Source organism: Cydia amplana, chromosome 21, assembly GCF_948474715.1.
Source record: "Cydia amplana chromosome 21, ilCydAmpl1.1, whole genome shotgun sequence".
Lineage (NCBI taxonomy): Eukaryota > Metazoa > Arthropoda > Insecta > Lepidoptera > Tortricidae > Cydia > Cydia amplana.
In genome coordinates this window covers 6,050,174-6,067,567 of record NC_086089.1, presented here as the reverse complement: position 1 = coordinate 6,067,567, position 17,394 = coordinate 6,050,174, and the positions used below count along the sequence as shown (strand labels likewise).

The following is a 17,394-nucleotide window of genomic DNA, read 5'->3' as shown; positions in this document are numbered from 1 at the left end:
AAATAAATATTTATTCAGCAAATAGGCCACAAGGGCACTTCTACATTAATGTCAATTTACATTTTACAAGCAAAAAAATAAACCTTTTTAAAATACAATTACATAAGTCGATGTAGTTACGACTGTTTACGAGTATTTGTGTGGATATATACTTATGCATACTGAGGACGCAAGCAGCCAGTCACACAAGCGGACAGTCAGCAGCAGAAGTTGCTAAGCGGGCGAGGTGTTCAAAATTACCTTGACGCGCTCTTATTCTTTTAACAATTAAGTCGCGTCAAGATCCTTTTGAACACCTCGGCCGCTTAGCAACTATTGCTGCTGACTGTACAGGATGTACCTAAAGCGCCCTGGCCTGGGGTGTCAGGTGGTGTATGTTGCCTGAGCGCGTTCCTAACCGCTTCTTAGGGTCCCGTTGATTTTTTATTCGCTCTAAGAAACCCTATTTTCTACCATTTTGATCCAAATCATTACGTATAAGGGTTTCATCGTCAAGTATATCTCCTTCGCACACAAATAGTTAATATCTAGGAGACCGAGCTTTGCTCGGAAAATATATAAAAACTCAAAAATTAGTGTTTTCCCAGAGATAAGACCTAGCTAGATCGATTTTTCGCCCCTGATAACCCCCATATACCTACCACATTTAAATAAATAAATAAATAAATAAATAAATAAATAAACAAGAATTGCTCATTTAAATGTATAAGATAAATAAATAAATAAACAAGAATTGCTCGTTTAAAGGCATAAGATTAATATGTACAGCTGCAGAGTTAAGTGACCCCCTTGCAAACAAATTTGTATGCAGGGGTAGGGGGTCACCTATATGGGTAATATCGGATCACTGGAGGCCTATTTACACCTGACTCTGACAACTTCCTGTCCTGTCCATTTGGGTCCATAAATAAAGACGGTGCGTAGCGACAATATTATTTACTTGTTGAACCAGCAATGTACGGCGAATTGTCACCTGTTTTAAAAAGCGGCCAAGTGCGAGTCGGACTCGCCCATGAAGGGTTCCGTATTTAGGCGATTTATGACGTATAAAAAAAAAACTACTTACTAGATCTCGTTCAAACCAATTTTCGGTGGAAGTTTACATGGTAATGTACATCATATATTTTTTTTAGTTTTATCATTCTCTTATTTTAGAAGTTACAGGGGGGGGGGACACACATTTTACCACTTTGGAAGTGTCTCTCGCGCAAACTATTCAGTTTAGGAAAAAATGATATTAGAAACCTCAATATCATTTTTGAAGACCTATCCATAGATACCCCACACGTATGGGTTTGATGAAAAAAAAATTTTTGAGTTTCAGTTCGAAGTATGGGGAACCCCAAAAATTTATTGTTTTTTTTCTATTTTTGTGTGAAAATCTTAATGCGGTTCACAGAATACATCTACTTACCAAGTTTCAACAGTATAGTTCTTATAGTTTCGGAGAAAAGTGGCTGTGACATACGGACGGACAGACGGACAGACGGACAGACAGACAGACATGACGAATCTATAAGGGTTCCGTTTTTTGCCATTTGGCTACGGAACCCTAAAAAGGGCCTGGGATCTGGGATACAAAAGCCAGAAAGTAAGTCTATGTCGGGACCGAGCGATTCACGACCAGAGGCAATGTCACTTTTTGACAGCTTCTGTTAGAAAGGGACTTCCACTTGTATTACAAGTTACAAGCTTTTGAGCCTAGTATTAGGTTTCATAATCTGTACGGATATGATGGTCGTTCTTGTCTACGTGACAGCGTGATAAAACGGTGTCCGTCACTTTCTTTCCCACGGTGTTAAACAGTGACAGTTATTTTATCACGTGGATAAAGATGGATAAAGCTATCCATAATAGGCTGGCTGAATTTTTGTTTTTATATTCTTCTTTCTAAGTAAGTGTGTTCCATTTATTGAATGTATAATAGAACCTGACACGAGTGCACAGCTCGTGCTTGGCACGTTTTTTGTATCATTCCTCTTGTATACCTGCCTGTAATCTTTGCATTTCTCGTCTCTGACTCATACGAACTTCTTTTACCCCGATCAATATAGTCTCTGAATGTAACATCCTGGATTTAAAAGTACTTATGCCAATTATGCTTCATCATCATAGGTATATATTTAAGACTTGTCGGTGGAGCGATTTCCATGCATGTCGGTTCTCTGCCTTCTCCTTGACGGCCTGATACGACACGATGTGGAGTTTTTCCTTTACTTGATCTACTTAGATCAAGTCACATACTTATACATACAACACTTATGTACGTATACACTCTCCTTGGTCTACCCCTCCGTCTCCTTGGCTCATTGCGTCTTCTCGTCTCTCCCTTCAGCGATGCCAATTATGCGTAGACGATATTATAACTGAGGTGAAAATAGGACTTTGAGATTGACGACTTTAAGATATTTTTATCAGATATTTAAAATGTAACTTTATTTCATGGTAGATATACTTTATCGTAATATAGTTACTGTAACGTTTATAGGGTTCCGTACCCAAAGGGTAAAAACGGGACCCTATTACTAAGACTCCGCTGTCCGTCTGTCTGTATGTCTATCTGTCCGTCTGTCCGTTTCACAGATGACGTACCTATTTCTGTTGCCGCTATAACGACAAATACTAAAAACAATTAAAATAAATATTTAAGTGCTCCCATACAACAAACGAACAAACGTGATTTTTTTGCCGTTTTTTGCGTCATGGTACGGGGATTGGATTAGGATTTGCTTGGATTAGATTGGGGAGCGCTGAGATTGAATATTGGTAGTTGTGCAAATATGTGGCAACAAACTTCATTGACTGGACTAATGCAAGTGTGAATTAAGTAACATTGCGATGAGTCATCGGACGGAGAGGGCAAGGTTTTGTAAGGACTAATGATTACGGCGTGCAAGGAAACACATCATCACAGCCTGAAGGGGCCCACTGCTGGACAAAAGGATCTTCTCAACAACCCTTCCCTACCCTCCCTTCCTTTCCCCTGTTCCTTCCTTCCTCCTTCCTCCTATCCCCTATTCTATTATTGGGTCCTTTGCCCCATTCTGTAACTGTTTGTCTAAGCGCCATTTGCACCATCCCACTAACCCGGGGTTAACCCGTTAAACCTGCATGGAGTTACCATGGTTACCAGTACAATTTGACACTGAGTTAACTACTTAACGGGTTAACCCCGGGTTAGTGGGGTGGTGCAAGTGGCGCTAAGAATCCTATGATCTAAATACTTACTTAGATCTTTAACGAAATAACGAAGTGTGGGAGTGTCATTCTCTAGAAATGCAACATTATTAATGACATCTTCACACATTATCATTGCAAATGCCATGCAGACTTAGCATGGTCGGACGGACTCTAAGCCATTCACCAGGCCTTGGAACAATTTCCTGTTATGTTAAATGTAATTTTGTTAAAAGAGCGTATGCCAGTATGGAAATGACGGTGGTTGCGTCATTATGATAATGAAAGCGACGTAGGAAACGTCGTGCATGTTTATAAACTCAGGAAACGGTGAAATGTAGGAATTTATAACACTACATTACAATCACAGATTACCGACCAGACAACGCATTATTACTACTGTCATTTGTAAAAAAAAACGATACAAATGATCATTTTTAGGGTTCCGTAGGCAAACTGGCAAAAACGGAAGTTTAAATTGTACCGGCCGAATTGTACGCTAAAAATAATTGTATTGTACGGAATCCTCCATTATGCGTGGTCCGCCACGGACTTGGCCGGTTTTTATATGTGACACCTGTCACATAAAATGTTTGTAAATATTAAATTATTTAGATCCGGTACGTTTAATAAATTATAATTAGGTAAAAACACATTTTTGTTCAATTATTTTCTCAATTTAAGCGCAATCAAAAGAGATTTGAAGGAAGTGTCAGAAGGACCATTAAGGATAACTCACGCTAGACCGGGCCGGGCCCGGGCCGAGGCGTACGACATGTTATTTTCTATGACGGCTGATCGGTGATCACGTGGTGCTTTACATAGAACACGCCGGAAGCTCTGGCGCGACCCCGGCCCGGTCTGAGGTAGGTAGGTACTTGGGTACTTACTTATAAATATTTTGTAACAATAAAAAAGTTATAAATGTTACATTCCTACCCTACGACCGTTTATGACATATGACCGTTTCACTTCCTCCAGTGGCACGGCTACACTTTGTCACTTCATCTAGTCACGCTAACCAACAATGTGGAAAACTGAATGCCTAGTTAACCTAGGAAACCCACAGGAAACCTGAATCCGCAATAACTGCACTTTACTGTTAGCTTCACCACAGAAAACATGAGGCACAGTACCTTGACTTTTACTTGACTTCACCAATTACTAAATAATAATTTTTATAAGTACTTAAAGTAAACACTTTGATTTCACTCTGTTAATGAACTACGCCTGGGGCCCGCAAACTTTTGAGAAGATGTTGTTTTCAGCGGTGTAAGAACTCCCAAGGGTTAATATTATGGGTGACGTAAAGAGCCGCAATTGTACCCACGGTTTGCCGACCCCTGAACTACGCGACACGGTTTAATCAGCGAGACAGAGGGGGGAGAGGGGGAGAAGGGAGGGACAAAGTGATTCGTTAAAATCTGTTTTGTCAGACTTCTGGCCCCGTGGACAACATGCCAATCGCTAACGCTCCGTAGCGAACGAAACGCAACTGTCACTGTCGCACTAATATGGAAGAGCGATAGAGAGACACAAAGCGATTCGATGGCGAAGCGATAGCTAGGCCACCTGTACGCAGTAATATTATCACTGTGGATTTATCCCGTCTAAGGAGTCAAGGCACTCAAGGCTCTGCTGTGAGCTTTCGCTGTGCTAGTGTTAGTTACCATAAGGTCATTCATACAGTAGGTAAATATGCAGTAAAATATAATTGCATGGCAAGTGATGACGATGACCTTACGCTAGAACCGGGAAAGAAAGGTCACAGACTTCTACCTATTAATTGGAGTATAATCATAGAAGTCGCATTTCTCAACGCGATTGTCTTGATATTTTGGGAGAAGGTTCAATAATTATGTTTTTTTTGTCGGTTTTTTTTTTCAAATGGCGAAGCTATGGGGGTTTGCGATGTCTATAGCTCAAACCCATGGGTTTTCTGTGAAAGTGTAAAGTAAACCCTCATAACGTTTACTATGTGTACACATATAATATAACCATTACATAGAACCGCAGAACAACGGCATAGAATTATTACAAATAATAGAGCGCCTTTGATTACTGAAGAGTCTATTAGGAGGTGGTCTATGGGTTGACCTTAAGCAAACACAGGTAAAGAAAGGTATACCGCAATACTCTACCATGCTTTACATTTGCATGTTACATTGTAAGAGATTCCTGACCTTTGTGTCTGTAAATTTATCCAACAGTGAATGTTTTTTCCGTTTCAGTTTCCGTATGTTTTTAGTTTTCTCCTCTATAGGTTCAACAATAGTATTCAGACAGAATATTGTCTTCGGTTATCGCGATAATCCTACTCATGAAATAAAACTATTAAAACGGATTATGTCGCGTACATATTGAATTTATACTACATCCCGACGTTTCGCGCGATTATACGCGATATAATCAGTTTTATTAGTTTTATTTCAATAGTATTCAGTTTCAGTTTAGGTTCAAATATAGTTACGTAACTTTTACAGTATTTGGAAACTTTTCAATATGACGAGAACCAGCACAGAGTGACAGAACTACCAGCATGTCGATTCTAATTTAACCATTTTGTGTGGCTTTGAACTGGTTTTGATACAAGACATATCGACCGGGATATGAACCGTGATCACCTTTTGTATTGTTTTCGAGCTCCCGATATTTCGACGCAGTTACATGCATCTTGTTCACGGGTAACTGAAGATAGCGGGTGGGTGTCAAAGTTGTGTAGGCCGCGCTCAGTCATACAGTCTCGGTCATAGGTCGGTCGGTTCATAACCCGGTCGATATAAATCTAGTGAAACTAACCGTGAATCATTCAAAACAGTGGTTTTGATACGACGATCGTCTTGGTGATTGGCACGCATCTTACGCAAGACTTTTACTTCATTTCCCGTGCACTAATTAGCTTGAGCGATCTTCAAGGTCCTACAAACCGTAGGTAGCAAGTTGTTAAATTTGAAGCGGGCTTCAGTTCCGATATGTGTAACTTTTGCCGAGTGTCACGTACCTACCCCGTTCGGCCATTTTTCATTCACGCACAATTTGCTCCCTTTACTTTCTGATTTTCTTGTTCATTACAGCTACATATATCTGTTGGTTCCCTAGCACTGGTCTCAATACAACCAGTATTACAGATTACATATTACTCTATATGTAAAGGGTAAGCTTCTGCCCGTGACTTCGTTATTTTAGGCGATTGCTTAGTTAGCATAACACTGTGGTTATGAAAGCAAGAAAGCAATGAGCATTGTCACAAGTCCATAATTATGTAACTGACAACCGCATTATGCCCGCAACACACTGGTTTTTTTTTTGTATTTCGTATTGCGTTTTAAAAAGTAAAAGTCGTTCAAACTACATATATCTTAGGTACTTATAATATTCTAGCCCTTTACAGATGAAAATGATGGCCAAATTAAAACAGGAATTGTGACTAAATTTTTTTACTAGATTGCTGATCACATTTAGTATGAGATGATGCCTATATGCCTTGAACAGACCTAGTAGGCAGACAATAACACGAGTATATAGCCCCCCCCCCCCCCACTAGCGTCACCCGAGCGTCGGCGTCTAGTCGACTTTATGGCTACTGCTCGACGCAACTTGGCGCAACTGCGCTTAGCGACCCTATTTTCCATAGCGCTGACTAGACGCTGACGCTCAAAAGACGCTAGAGTGGGGTGCCCTTTAAACCTTTGACCGCAAAAGACGTCAACTGACGCGCGCAGCTACAGTCCTATAACAATCTTCGTGCATTTCCTACAAGGTTTACAATGACGGGCAGCCACGGCAGTACACGATAGAAGTGGCGTTCAAAGGGTTAAAGATATTGGTCTAAAATAGGTATAAAAATAAGTTTATAGTTCATCTTACCCATCACAGCCATAAGCAGCTGATTCAGGAGACCGCCATCTTGGAGCCGCGCTATCCAGCGCGGCAGTACGGCAAGCATGGCGCTTGTTTCCGGTTCCGTTTGCGACTCTCAATGGCACATCGTACCTGGAATAATAATTCATTTCATTAGTTTGGTTGCCTTTAGAAGGGCATCTACAAACTTCATCGGTATCACATTTCTGATTCATGAAGGCATTTTATCGATAGTAGCCGGTATTGTATTGCAAATAGCATGCAATAATCGGTGACGTCTATGAAGCTTTTAAGGATGACTCACATTTAATAGACCGTCCGGAGCTTCTTTAGCTTCGTTTTCTATGGAAATGACATATCGAGCACCTCGGCCCGGGCACGGCTCGGTCTAGCGTGAGTCATCCTTTAAGCTGCAATCATATAGGTCTACGGAAAATCACCGCGCAACGCAACTTCTTTACCAGCCATCTTAGATAAGTGGAGGGTATTAGTTCTCTTTTCCATGACAACAATAAGTACCGTAAAATCGGGTGAGTAGGGTTCGCGGGGAGAGTTGAGTTATGAATGGGGAGAGAAGGGTTGAAAGGGGCGTGAGATGGATTTTTAAGGCTACTGCTACAAAAATAATGTATTCCAATTTAAAATGGAGCTATAGTAATACTCATAATAAAAAAAATCGATCCAACAATCTTCCAAAATCACCTTTGTATCAAAACCCAACTCACCCCAAATACGAGGGACTACGGGGTGAGGTGGGTTTTCCCGTTTATCGTCAAAGTTATGAAATGGAACTACCCAAAATAAAATAAAAACTATAATACAAACGTCCGGAACAGTTATTATATACAGTATATACACTATTCAGTTTGCATATGTAAAAATAAAATGTTATCGAGGTTTGAATGTCAGTTTTGCGCCTACTCACCCCATTTTACGGTACGTATTATAACCTACCTACAGTTAGCAGCAGAAGTTGCTAAGCGGGCGAGGTTATCATAATTACATTGACACGCTCTTATTCTCTTAACAATAAAGTCGCGTCAAGATCATTGTGATCACCTGGCCCGCTTAGCAACTTCTGCTGCTGACTGTACAATATTATGTCACGACCAGGGATGTTGCGAACATCCGCATCCGCATCCGCAACCGCGGAACTTCCGCATTATTTTCAACATCCGCAGCCGCATCCGCATCCGCATAAAATCAATGCGGAGCTTATGCGGATGCGGATGTCGAACAAGTCGGTACAGAAACGTCTTAGCGGCGGCGTAAGTGCTAGGTAATTTCGTCATTACCTATAACGATATCGTCTAGAATAGTCTAGATCCAGAAAAGTCGGTCAAGTTACTGTTTATTAAATATAACCACAGACTACATATATACAGACGCTGCTATCCCATACATTCAAATGTGACCGCCTAAAAGCGCATCATTACTAGATGGCGTCACTGAAAATGCACTGTTGCCTATCATGGATACAAGATGGCGCTGTGTCACATCCAAATCATAGAATTCCTAACGACATCTATACGTCTTCATTGAAAGTTAGTAGACATATGTCGTTGCCAACGATTAGAAGTAATCAACAGATGTCGCTTTATAGCGTATTGAATAAATCATGAATCTAGTTTAAAACTGGATCAAGCATGAGGGGTGGAAGGAAATGACCGAACAGGATAGTCTTATGTATCTTTCAGTAGGAGTAAAGAGAGTTCGGGCACTTAAGGAGTACAGGGAGGGAAGGGAGAGGCAGGGTACAGAGAAATAGCGTAGCCGAACGGTATAACCATAAAGTAATTTCGGAAAACGATACTGTGGTGATGATAATATTTATATATTATAAGAATGCTACATAAGTCTTGCCGAAACTATTATATAACCGAAACCGGCTGAAAATAAATACCTGTCATAATAATTTTGCGCATGCTACCATTGGTGCATGGCAAAAGGATTAGACATTACTACTGGCGTAAGTCCGTCTATATGCCACCATGCCACTGGTACTTGAGCGTTTCTTTATATTTTTTTAATCCAATTGCTCAAAAAGTTTAGTTTTTATAGCTGCAAATCGTGCGTAAAGTTTGATTTTTTTACACTAGTGCTAAAAAGTAATCTGATTGATACATTTTAAATAAATGAGTATTATGCGAGACCCGCTTATAAATGACCCACCTGAACAACGCGCGATTGGGCATAAAGGAGTATTATTCGAGACCCAATAGTATTACTTGAACAACGCGCGACTGAATGAAGCTGACGTTCGTACAATACACTTTATACACTTAATATAAATGTAATTAATTAGATATATATCAATATAATGAAATAACAAAAAATTCATGTTTTTTTACATATAGCTGGTCAACCAAATCTTGTCAGTAAAATAAAGGCGCGAAATTCAAATTTTCTATGGGACGATATCCTTTCGCGCCTACATTTTTCAAATTTGCCGCCTTTTTCTACTGTCAAGATCTGGTTGACCATGTATAATTATATGTTCTGAAAATTAATTTTATTAATTTTAATAATACAATTTCTCTTCAATTGGCATAATGCTGACAACAGTGACAACAGAATCCACATTGAAAAAAATGGCAATTAAAAGTAAAACTTTTTTATTCCCTTCCCGCCTTTTTTATTCAACATTTAAAGTGATTTATGTTTGTAAGTAATTGCCAAGAAAGCATAAGTTATTAAATAAAAATGAGTGATTCAGACGATTTTGGAGTTAATTTAACGCCACCAGATATCAAAGCAAAGGCATCCGTTGTAAGTGACAGGGCTATAACCGCGAAAATCGAATTTCGCAAATTGCGGGCATTTTTCTCTGTCACTCTAATTACGCCTGCATTGGAGTAAAAGAGAAAGATCCCCGCAATTTGCGAATTTCGGTTTTGGCGGTAGCCCCTCAGTATATTACCGGAAAAATCGAAAGCTCGGTACTCGTGCAAAATGACATACTTCTCGCACTTATATCGAAAACTACTATTTTTTGCCATTTTTTATATTGTGATCTTTTTTGCCTCTTTTGTGTTATTTGTACTCAAATTCACGAGCTCTTTCGATCCTAATGAGATAAAATACCTCAATTCATGCTCAATTCACTCTTATCGTGCCTTCTAAAAATTTACGATACAAGTTGCATTGCAATAACTATAAAAAAGTAACTGATTTGACTAGTACGAAAATACCCTATTGTAACAATACGATGCGACGTTGTCGAGTTAAACTGGCTTCGCAGTAACTCATAGCAGTTTGGCAACGTCGCGTCGTGCTTTTATTTTTAAGCAACAGATTTGTACATGATTTGTACCATCTTAGTACCTATACATACAAAGATATGTTTTCATAACGTTCCTTTTCAACTTCTCCCATGGCAAAACCCGTACCTATCAAACCTGAAATTATTACACAAAAGCATTTAATGTTTGTTTTAATAAACTTTTTCTGTTATAATTAGAATAAATATATCTAATTTTGCGTATATTGACCAGGCAGGTGTTTGTATCACTAATTATGTGACCTATAAGTATAGACAGACAACAGCGTGCACAGAAACGTCAAAAGCGGCATCAAGTAATGATTATTGCTATTTTAAAATTAGTCCCCTACTTCAGGGTAATGTTATACGCCTGTTCCTTAAAAAAGCAGAAATGGACACTGAGGCATAATTATCATTATTTTGGAATTTAAGTACTATATAATATTATTTGTAGTCTTTTGGAATATCATATTTTATTTGAACTAATAATATTGTATAATAATAAATCATAAAAGCTCTATTTAGGGACAAGAAAGAACTTTCAACGGCAACACTAAAAATAAACTGTCAAATAGTCAAGTCGCCACAAAGCGGCACCGCGTTTGTTGCCTTTGCTTTGTTTCTGTTTATACAAACTTATTAATTTCATATTATAGCTTCATTTGAACTATAGTACAAGTACGTGAATAGAATACCTAGACGTGTCTTGCTTGGTGCAGTTGCGTAGGTATGCTAAAAGGAAAGTTGGAAGACCGATGTGGCGCTTTAAAGACTGTGCTAAGCGTGACATGTGCCCAAAATGTGGGAGGTCGTGCCGCTCACGCATCGGCCTCCACAATCACCAAACCCGTTGTCTAAACAGCAATGCATAAATCGTCTGCAATAGACGAAAAGACCTGTGATGATGACGTGAATTGCCGATGTAGTAACGGAACACTACTAATGGTAAAACCTACATATTAATCTGACAGTGTCTACTGTTTGCCAATAAATGGTAAGGTAAATTCAGGTAAGTTTGTTTTGAATACAAAGGTTAATTAAATAATTTATCACCACACCAACTGGTAAAGGCCCCCTTGATTGTTCAAATACTAATGAGAAAATTGTATTTTTCCCACATGTGGGGCAAAGTAATCAGATCTAAATTTTGAGTTTCCTTATGTTAGCTGGTAGAATTTACTTTTAAATGATGATTTTGAATTATAAATTCTTTATAATGTTCATGTGGATTTGATTTTTTTGGTATTTTATAGTTGGTATTTTCCCTGCGTTGGCATGGTGATAAATTCTGTGTTTCATTAGGTGGCAATGTTTGTTTAACCCTCGTGCCTTGAATTCTCACAACGCTCAAGATTCCACTTCTCGAACCACTCGCTACGCTCATAGTTCAAATCTTCTGCTTGCTCTGGAATCAACATTAGCATGAGCGGTTAAACAACTGCTTTGCCCCCTTGCCCACTAATAACTATTGTCAAGTTTTATTTTAACCCCCCATGCTAATATTGATACCCGAGCAAGCGAAAGATTCCAAAGTATTTAGAGTTAGAGCAAGAAAGAAGAAAGGTACGTCATAATTTCAAAGATGTTTGACATTTAAAATAACACATGTACTGCGCAGGCGATCAATATCGCTGCATACTTTTCTTGGTCTAAATCTATACAATGGTTAGTGTTTGCAAACAGACTCCAATGTGAAGGCAATGTGTATTAAACTTTATTGTGATATTATTACATTTTATATATAAAAAATATGTTTCTGATTTCAGGACCCAGCCTCTAGCCACTAGAAGTTACAATGTATGCAACAAGAGAGTGAAGATGAAATAGTCAATGCATCTCTGTACAGTCGCCATCAGATATATCGGAACGGCCAAGGTGTTCACAATATCTGAACACGCACTCTAACGCCCTGACAATAGAGGCGTGTTCAGATATTTGTGAGCGCCTTGGCCGCTCCGATATATCTGATGGCGACTGTACCACAAGTAAAATATTTTGAGTGGAAGATGGTTGAGATTGATTCCTGTTTCAACGGACAGACACATGCTATGAAGATTCTCTTAAAAATAATAAAATACAATTAATAAATTCAATGTTTAACATGATAGTGACTTTATTTTGTCTACCCACTAACAACCAATTTGTTCAATGCTGGCGGGCAATGGCGGTAAACTTAAATATTTGATGTGGTATGAAGCTAAATGTTTTGAACATAATGGCAAGCCACTAAAAAGTTTTAATCCTAGATTAGCCATTAAACTGTGGCTACCAGTCTGATTTGTTAATTGTTATATAAGTACAGTCAGCGTCATATAGTAGGTAGCATCCAAAGTATTCAAATAGTTCGGTACACCATATTATTTGTATGGCGTACTGAACTATTTGAATACTTTGGATGCGACCTACTATACAACGCTGACTGTACTTAATTTAAATATATATAAATTGTATATTATTTCTACGGCCTCCTAGCTAGTCAGTAGTGACAGTGACCCTGCTCTGCTATGTGCTATGAAGTAGGAGGTCCTGGGTTCAAATCCTCATAGGACATTTATTTGTTTTTTAATTGTGTGTGTATATATTAATGGTCTATATCTATTCCCATCTGTCCACACCTCTTGTATGGCGGCGGGGACAAATGGGCCACCACCATGGGACACCATATTAATACACTTTTAGGGGGATCCGAACCTAGGACTTCCAGCTTTGATATGATCATAAAATATAAGATATGTATGTATTTACATTTACACATTGTATTATTGCTCTCATACATATAGGGATATTTTTTTAAATGTCGGATGTCTCTTCTCTTTTGAGCATGAATAGAAGCAGGGGATAACTGACAGAACGGGATAGTCTTATGTATCTTTCAGTAGGAGTAGCAGCGAAAGCGCTATTATTGTTTGTCCTTGTCACAGTCTCACATCTTGTTTTATTCCCCACCGTAAATTGACCACCGTGATTGGTCGAATTCATTTGTTGCCCACCATAACAAATAAATTCGACGCTATGATTGGTCGAATTTATATGTTTTGTCCCTCACGGAGGCACGCGTACACCACTTCTATAGGATGCTACCTTCTATGCTTTTGAGCAAGTTTTTGTCACCTGCCCTGCTATTCAAACTGCTCAAGAATTTACAATGTTTTGTTACCAAGTAGGTCGATTAGTGTAAGACGGTCCTAAAATATATGTATAGCTATATGAGGACAATTTTGTAATGCGTAAGGTTAAGTAAATTAATATACAAACAGCAACACTCCTAACTGTACATCGGTACAGTTAACACTTAACAGTGTGGCTGATGATACCATGTAGGTTTAATATATTTTAATTATTATCACGTTTCTAAGAACAATAGTACATTATTGTCGAGGTTCGGAAGTAGCTACTTGCAAGCTGAGGATTCGTTTTAAACGGACGACCTTGGGAGTCCGTTTAATTGAATCCGAAGCCAGCAAGTAGCCTTCCAGCCGAGACATATATAGTGCTTTTCTGAAAAATGGTGCAAGAGATATTTTACAGAAGCAACGTTCTAATTTTCACAGAGAAAAGTAAAACCATTAAAAAGATTTGCTTGCCGCCTTTAAAAAAAATAGAAGTGTATTTTTCTGCTGAAAATACGCCAACCTCACGCCAACGTATTTGAGACACCTAAATAGTCGCGGTACCAACATTATATTAATAATAAGTGCTGATCATCTGTTTGGCTGTTTAATGGACCTATGCCTTCATTTGATATGGCCATTTAAAGTTTTAAAAAGTTTGGAACTCGTTTAATAATGGAATTTGTATGCAACATTGCAGTCCCGAAATCGAGACTGCAATGTCGACTTTGCCGTCCATTTTTGAGAAAAATTATATTATTTATTACTTAATAATTATTTTTCCTTTTTTACACTTAATAATTATTGCAGTCCCGAAATCGAGACTGCAATGTTTTTAATTTTTAGGATGACCATAAACTACACACTTCGCGACCTATTTTTTAACCGGCAACGTCGACTTTGCCGTCCATTTTTGAGATAAATTATATTATTACTTAATAATGTTGATATGATCATAAAGTATGAGGATTTACTACAGTGACATCTATTGATAGTCTTTCTCAAACAATCGAGCTATTTAGTGTGTTACAACGGCAAGAAACTAACTGTCTAGTAATGCGATAGATGGCGCTTAGAATAGTTCATGCCATTATTTATTAATTTTTTTCTGCGTCGATTTACTATGTGTAAATGGATGTTTTAAAAGGTTTTTGTTGTAATATGCTAAATAAATTAGAACTATACATGTTAATTTAAAAATTGGCAAGATTTGAAATAACACAAATATATATTTAGGCCCAATGGTGCTCTGAGTGACATCTCTTGAATTTTTGTGGAACTAAGCGAGGCTTGTATGGGCCGACTACTCTATACTATACTTACTTTATGATATAACGCACTTATATTCTTGTACAAATACTAAACGTTTCGTTTTTTTTAAATAAAAATTACTAAAAATGTAATATTTGACGTTTTTTAAGTACCTAATCTTGACATCCGCATCCGCATCCGCGGATGTGAGCCTTTAAATATCCGCATCCGCATCCGCATCCGCGGATGTCAAAAAATCTGCATCCGCAACATCCCTGGTCACGACGATCGTTAAATTGCGCTTAGCATAACTAGACCCCTGGGTTCGTAATAATTATGCATGATGCATCCGATCGGAGATCCCTCTTATCTTACTACTATTACTGATTGATTTTTCAAGCGATTGTGTACGATTACCGTACTGTTTGTATTCGATTAGCGTATATGGCGGCAGATTCATTTATGGAGTGGTTTATTTTTATTAGGCTTAGGGTCGGTTGCACCAAACTGTTTCGTTTCTACTTCGTTAAAGAGTTCGCTAAATTTTCTTGAATGGTGAGTTTCATAGTAAACCGCCGCGGTGACGTTGATGCAGTCTGTCAAGTGCGGATGGTGCAACTGGCCCTTAAGTCTTAAGTGTATCTAAGGCCTGAGTGGGCGCTCGAGTTGGGCGTGCAGCGGGGCGGGGCGTGCGGCGTGCATGTTTAAACAAATGCAAGCGTATAGGAGCGGCCATAGTACACGCTGCTCAAATTACTTGTGAGCCCGACGCCACGCTGCACGCCCCACCGAACGCTCCGCTTCGAGCGTCCACTCAGGCCTTACAGTGGTGCATAATTGCATATTGTCTGCAAAATTTTAAGTGCGTTTTAGGTATAGCAAATTATGTAATTACTATTAAAAGTTACAACTATTGCGATGGTTTTACGATGATCTGTCTGAACTATGATTATGATTTATATGTACCGCAACCATAGCTCGTCAAAACTAATAAGAAAGCCAAGTTAATCGTCATGTAATAAGTCCGATGATTACATGATTAATAAATAGGTACTAATTTAGTTAAATTATATTTCACAGAATCGGATCGGACACGGCTCGTGTCTGTTATGTTTTAGCGCGAGTCATAGGTACTTAAGTCGACAATCTATCATTCTTAATTAATTGACGACAAATGAAAGAGTTAGTTATTTTAAGTACCTAATGATTGCAGTTTTCTCTAAAGTATTATGCAATGTTATGGTAATGAACTTACCTATATTGACGTCATAACAAATCATCTGTTTAGGGACATTAAAGTCAATTGCATATCGTAAATAATGACTATCAGAATCGATTAGTCACATGTCACATTACTATGTCCATATATACGGCCACATTGCTATAGCATGGCAGTGTCCTATAGGTGCTGAGGCGCGTATTAAAAGATTATCAATAAATAGATTAATTACAGCAATGTCATCAATTAAACATGCAGATTATTGCATGCGATAGATTGTATAACGTGCATGCATTAGGTTATATTTATAAGATTAGAACATACGACCATGTCTAACGTTTATACTCGTATGATGGTCATTTGACTGTTCAATCGATTTAGAATTCATAGATATGATGATGATTATAATAAACTTCCATAGAATCGGTTGCACTAAACCGAAATTGATCAGTCTGCTAAATATTGTTGATGCAACATGGCCCTCGTGTCTCTGTTCGGGTTAGGTACTAGTTATCATTACCGCTTTTGGCAACAAGGATATTATTGTATATATATATATATGTCGGCGACGGATGGTCCCGATGGCGGTGGGCGCGTGGGGGTAGTACCTAGATGTATTACTTCACAACCAAAATAGTAGGTATGCTACCTACGCATGAAATAAACATTCGGACTCATTAACCATACTAGTGCCTACTATTATTTCAGTACTAAATAATAAAAATAACTAAACGATCTTACAATGGAATCGGAATTCAATAAAAATAAAAAGATCACATGAAATCGTTCAAATCTTTATTTAAGTCAAACTAAACCGGTTCCAACCCTACACCTCTGACCCGAGAAGATTTAACCCGGCAACAAACTCGGCGGGACACATCTTTTCAAAACAACACATAGTTTCTTTATTTTACAAAAGTAAGCTTATAATGGCACATAAGAAATCAAAATAACACTTGGAATAAAACACTTAGCTAAACGGTTAAAGAACGTGAGAATCTATAAGCTTTCAGAATAATCCTTCAGGTGTAAGCCTTCAGGAACGTAGCGAATTAGGCACGAGCTTGGCTAACGTCCGATCTCTAGCGCGGTCCGATCAAGAAGAAGAAGCCAGTTCCAGCGGCGGAGCCAACCGCTCCCGCCTCCAATTCAAGTTGGTAAACCTGCCTGACCAGTCTACCAACATAACGACAAAAATGCCTGCCCGTGCCTACGTTCACTCAAGATAGGTACACATCTTGACGTTCCAAAGCCTTCTACCTGTAATTTGAGTTCAACAATACGCCAAACAATGCTAATCGATTTTATACAGGCGTCTAACTATGAACTGTAATGCTGCAATACGTCTTTCTGGTGTCTCGCTCCGACATATATATATATGTATGTTGTATGTGTAATTAGTATATGTATTGTAAGTATGCAAGTCATTTTTAAAGGTATTTTCTTTACAGCTATTTAGTTTTTGCAACTCCTAATTAGTTGAATTAAGAGTTGTTTTCTCTACTAAAGATTGT

At 38.5% G+C, this 17,394-nt stretch overlaps 1 protein-coding gene across 1 annotated transcript in view; it reads right to left on the bottom strand.

The window, feature by feature from the left end:
• The window catches only part of LOC134657873 (solute carrier family 2, facilitated glucose transporter member 8-like), a 71,758-nt gene that overhangs the window by 41,071 nt on the left and 13,293 nt on the right, over positions 1 to 17,394 (bottom strand). Inside the window, exon 2 of the mRNA XM_063513454.1 lies at positions 7,045 to 7,170. Coding sequence (XP_063369524.1) covers positions 7,045 to 7,123 — 79 coding nt within the window. The 5' untranslated portion in view covers positions 7,124 to 7,170. The remainder of the gene's footprint in view (positions 1 to 7,044; positions 7,171 to 17,394) is intronic.